General features: G+C 36.4%; 1 protein-coding gene across 1 annotated transcript in view; it reads left to right on the top strand.

Annotated features, from left to right (window-relative positions):
• The first annotated feature begins 318 nt into the window (after positions 1–318).
• Positions 319–5,827, top strand: part of LOC115217493 (acylphosphatase-1-like) — a 67,637-nt gene continuing 62,128 nt past the window's right edge. Inside the window, exon 1 of the mRNA XM_029787203.2 lies at positions 319–773. Coding sequence (XP_029643063.1) covers positions 722–773 — 52 coding nt within the window. The 5' untranslated portion in view covers positions 319–721. The remainder of the gene's footprint in view (positions 774–5,827) is intronic.

The following is a 5,827-nucleotide window of genomic DNA, read 5'->3' as shown; positions in this document are numbered from 1 at the left end:
ATACACACATACATATATATATGTACATATACATATATATGTATATACATGTATATATATAATATACATACATACACACACACATACATACATACATACATACATACATACATACATACATACATACATACATACATACATACATACATACATGTGTGTATGTATGTATGTATGTATGTATGTATGTATGTATGTATCTATGTATGTATGGGAAATCAATAAACTTTAAGTATAGAAGCCCATTTAGGTGTCGGGTAGACGTCTATCTACTTCTCAGATTCATCCGTAGAAATATCAGATCTAAAGAATGGTTTCGAAACGAATTATTCTTAACAAGATTAAAAGAAACAAAATCAATGATTTGCGTTTAGAAGCGGCAACGGCATCAGAACGGTTCGTATGATTGCCAACATATGGTCAGTTAAGGTGGGAGCCTCCCACACAAAGTTCGTCGACGACGTTTCTGGGACGTTGTGCTGTCGTTGGCCAATAGTTTTGAACGCTGAGAGTAGTGTCCCCTAGACGACGCCCACCTCTGAAGCCAGCAGTTGGTCGAACCCTCGTCTTGCCATTGGCTTGCCGATTAAACCATCCGCGCACATCAAACAAACATACGAATTATTTCGCGCTAACTTACGATATTACAACAGCATCTCTCATCTTTAAGCGGGCCTTGTCGCTGCTCGACAGAAATGTAAGGTGTATTCGCTTACCTGGAGTCATGGCAGGCAGTCTGCTTTCCGTGGATTTTGAGGTTTACGGCCAAGTTCAAGGTAGGTACCTGTTACCGATTCTAACAAGTTGTATATATCTACACACAAGCATCAGTTTGTTTGCTTGTATCACCGTAAACACATCTGTTTTCGCTAAGTACTGCAACGAAAACATGGAAAAGGCTTCCCATTTGTTTGCGAATTGAAAATCAATCGGCATCTTTCATTGTCATTTTATCTGTCATTCCTGGGAGAATAAAAACCCACATAATAATAATAATAATAATAATAATAATAATAATAATAATAATAATAATAATAGAACAATCAACAGATTTTTTTTTTTATTTCTGTATATTAAGTATGTGCGAGTGGGGGTGTTAAGTGAGGAATTCAATAAATCGATTATTATTCATTCAAGTTTAAATAAAAATTGTAAACAGCTCTAAGTATTTTCTATGTTGAGAAGAACTGACAGAAGTGAGCAGTCAATGAAATGAAGAGCGAAAGTTTCGCTGTCCATGTTGTATCTCGATAAACCATCATCTTGCCGTCTGGTTTGCGTGGACGCCTTAAGCAACACGCAGTTTTTCTCTCTCGCAGATTTTAAAATTTTAATTATTTTCAGAACGATTCCTAGTTGTGACACTCATTGTATCTCAATTCAATGAAACAAATTCAAAATATAAGCTTTCTCTGCCTGTTTCAGCGAAACATATGGTACCGTGTAGTTTGGTGATATCTGATCCTGCACACTTCATCACCTCCATCATCTCCTCGTTCCGTTCTGTTCTGCTCTGTTCTGTTCTTATAATCTATCTCCCTCTCTATCTATCTGTCTCTGCTGCTGTCGCCGTCACCTTGATGTGACACATTCTCGCAGATGTAGTTTTTCTTTCTCCGTGTGTCATTGTTTCTTTTTCATCTCTTACTCTATCCGATTGCTATCCTTCTCGTCTCTTCTTACCTGCTCTTTCTATTTTGCGAGTAGCGAACACATATTGGTAGTAGCGAGTTGTTTTGTACGAAGATGGAAAGAAAAAAGTAGTATCGATGAGGAAACAAACAAAAGAAAAGAATGGATGAAGGGAAGAAAGAAAGAAAGTAAGAAAGAAAGGTAAAAATCTCCAGAGATAAGAAGCGGCGTTGGGGAAAATGGAAAAGACAGAACGGCTGATGAGAATGAGAGAAGAGAAAGGGAATTTTACTGCTTGGTGGAGAAGATCAGGATGATAAAACTGTTGTCGATCATTGATAGTGGAGAGAGAATTCATAAATAAATATCTATATATAGACAGAGAAACTATAGAAGGAGATTTCCCACTACCAAATAATCAAACAATATTACAGAGAGATCCTTAGAACAGTAGAATAAGTTGGCTAAACTAGACGCATTCATTGATTGCTAAAGTAATGATGTCATCTTTCTTTATAACTTGCCTTTTGCCCCGAAACCAACTCTCTTTATTCCATAGAATACAACAAGCAAACTACGAAAAACCAAAAATAATAATAATATTGATTATTATTATTACTATTATTACTATTATTATTATTATATTATTATTATTATTATTATTATTATTATTATTATTATTATTATTATGAGAGAATAATAAGATATTCAGTATTAGAAAAAATTATCCACATACACACACACGAGAACACGCACGCGTACACTCACATATACATACATACATACATACATACATACATACATACATACATACATATATACATGTAAATACACCCACGCATACACTTATATATTTCCATGTATATATATATATATATATATATATGTGTGTGTGTGTCTGTGTATGTATGTATGTATGTATGTATGTATGTATGTATGTATGTATGTATGCATGTATATATGCCTGTACGTATATATGTATATATGTATGTATACACACATATGTATGCATTTCTGTATGTGCATTGTGCATATATATATATGTATATAGATTATAGGTATACATATAATATATATAGATGCATACACACACGCATGTATTTATATGTGCATATATATGCGTGAGTATGAGTGAGTGTGCATGCATAAATATGTATGTGTGTATGTATTATGTGTGTGCATGAATATATATACATATATATATATATATCTATATCTGTGTGTGTGTGTACATATATATATGAGTATGTACATATGTGTGTTTGTGTATATGTATGTTTGTATTTACATGTATGTATATATGTATGTATTTATTTCATTCTTCTAAACTGGCCATGCTGGGTTACTGCCGTTATTATTGCTATTATTTCTTTAAATCTCCTTCTGTGGTGTTCACACCGCTACTTTCTCTTAGATTTCTGGCCCTGTACTTTCCGTCCGTTTGGCATCAGAGATGGTATCATGTCCAGCGATTATCATTTAAATCCAGTCGCATCTAATCCATTTGTATCTCTCAGATATTTAGACATGATTTTGAAAAGCTGTGGGCCTTTCCGCCCGAAGTTGTTTTAGCAGCATCGAGTTAGTGGTAGCTCGGGATGGGAAGGACTGTTGGTACCATACAGTGGAGTCCAGTTTGGGGATTGCAAAGTTTGGTGGCGATAGACATTCGACGACCTATGCATGCACGACCTACGAACGCACGCACATGCACACACGCATGCACACATACACAGACAGGCACATGCACACACACGAGTGTGCATGCATCTCATACGTACAAATGCATATAAAGACATACATATACATATATATAGATACAGTCCATAAATATATATATATATATATATATAGATATATATATATATATAATATATATATACATACATATGCGCATATATGTATACACACGCGAGCACATGCGCGCACACACACATACGCACACACACGTACGCAGGACGAAGCTTAGCAGGCCGGAATCCCGAAGTCTCTTGTCACCATCTAACAAATATGTAGAATAGAAAACTTACCGATGAATTCTTCAGTTTAATGTGAAATTGTTTTTATTATAACTTGGCATACACACAAACACTAATACATACATACATACATACATACATACATACATACATACATACATACATACATACATACATACATACATACATGTATACACACATACATTATATATATATATAGGCCTTTTCTCCACTAAATTCTTTGAGTCTATGTAATCAGAGTAAGTTTACTATATATATATATATCTATATAGCTAGCTAGCTAGATAGATAGATAGATAGATAGATAGATAGATAGATAGATAGATAGATAGATACAAACATCCATCCATACATACATACACATACATACATACATACATACATACATACATACATACATACATACATACACACACACATACATACATACATACATACATACATACACACACACACACACACACACATATACATGGTAAAGCTTATCTCATCTGTCTTCGCTCCAAATTTTAGTTCTTTCAGCCTCTTCCAGTCGTTTGCATTGAAGCTATTTTCTCGGTGCTTCAGCGCTGGATTGTAACACTGTGGATATAACACTGTGTTGCCACCATAGTTGAGAACAATAGTCCAGACAATTGAGAACAAAGGTCTTTTTACAGGTCCAGCATAATCTTTTGTCCTGAATGATCCTGGCAGTTGTTTTCACATTGTTGCCGTCTTCGAAATTGACTCGTGAAGCGATGCATCATTACTTGTATTGATCTGCAGATCATTGACTAATTGTGAGTCTGGGATGCAATCATTCTTGCTTCTGTGCATTCTGATTGTGATGTATTCGCTGTTGATAGCGAAGTGCTTGAAACTTTCCAGCATTGACTTGCATGCTAGGTTTTTTCCAGCCTTCTTGTATATTGCCTTTGATCCAGTAGTATCCATACGGCTTCTTACCATACGGCTTCTTGCCTCAGTTTCCTGGTTCTGGCAAGGCAACCAGCCTCCTCCTTTTGCAATCGGGTTTAGTACCATCATTGGCGGAGTTTGGGACCGTCTTTGGTGGAATAACATCACCAGGGACCGTCATCCAGTGACACCCACAGCAGCATATTGGTTGAGAGGACAGCTTCCCACTCCGGTCGCCAGCTTGGGATTGAAGAAGAAATTACCTTTAGGTCTTGCTGTAAGTTTGTGATATGAACTGGGTTTTTGATTACATTCGTATTATCAGCAGTTCTGTGAGTTAGGGTTATGGTTAAGGCAGCCGCTGTCTGAGGTTATATCTCAGAAAGCTATAAGGAACAGCAATGGTTCCAGGGTAGAACCGTGAGAAGTTCTGCTCAAAATTAGAGTTTCCTATGAGAGTACAATATGTGCGTGAATGTGTGTGTGAGCATATGTGTGTGTGTGTGTTTGTGTGAGTGTGTGCGTGCATGTATTTGTGAATCGTCAAAGCTTCGGACTATACACTTTGCAGCAAAATATTTGAAGCCTTTTTCCCTCCTGTAATCAAGTCCCGCCGAGTTCCAATTTGTCTTTCATCTTTCCAAGCGAGATGAGGAATGAACCAGTCTAGTGTTGAAGGTCAATGTAACCGACTACACCCTTTCGATCAATATGGTTGGTTGCTTGCTTGCTTGGTTATCCATTGATGGATTGCAGAAAGGTCAACCAATTGATTCTACTTACCTCCTCAAGTTCGTAGATAATAATAATAATAATAATAATAATAATAATAATAATAATAATAATAATAATAATAATAATAATAATAATAATAATTAATAATAATCATAATAATAATAATAGTAATCTTTTCTGCTATAGGCACAAGGCCTGAAATTTTTTCGGGAAGGGGACAGTCGATTACATCGACCCCAGTGCTTGACTGTTACTCTTTTCATGGACCCCGAAACGATAAAAAAGCAAAGTCGACCCAAGGAAATTTCAACTCGGAACGTAAAGACGCTAAGCGTTTTTCTCGACGTGCTGACAGTTCTGCCAGTTCAGCGTCTTCATTGATTTCGAATTTTGGCATAAGGCCAACCATTTAGCGGGAGGGATAAGCCAATTTACATCGACTCCAATGCTCAACTGGTACTTATTTTATTAAGTCCGAAAGGATGAACGGCAAAGTCGACCACGGTGGCATTTGAAGTCAGAACGTTAAGATGGACTAACTGCCGCAAAGCATTGGCCCGGCG

This window comes from Octopus sinensis, linkage group LG11 (assembly GCF_006345805.1).
Source record: "Octopus sinensis linkage group LG11, ASM634580v1, whole genome shotgun sequence".
NCBI lineage: Eukaryota > Metazoa > Mollusca > Cephalopoda > Octopoda > Octopodidae > Octopus > Octopus sinensis.
This window is presented reverse-complemented; position numbering and strand designations above follow the sequence as displayed.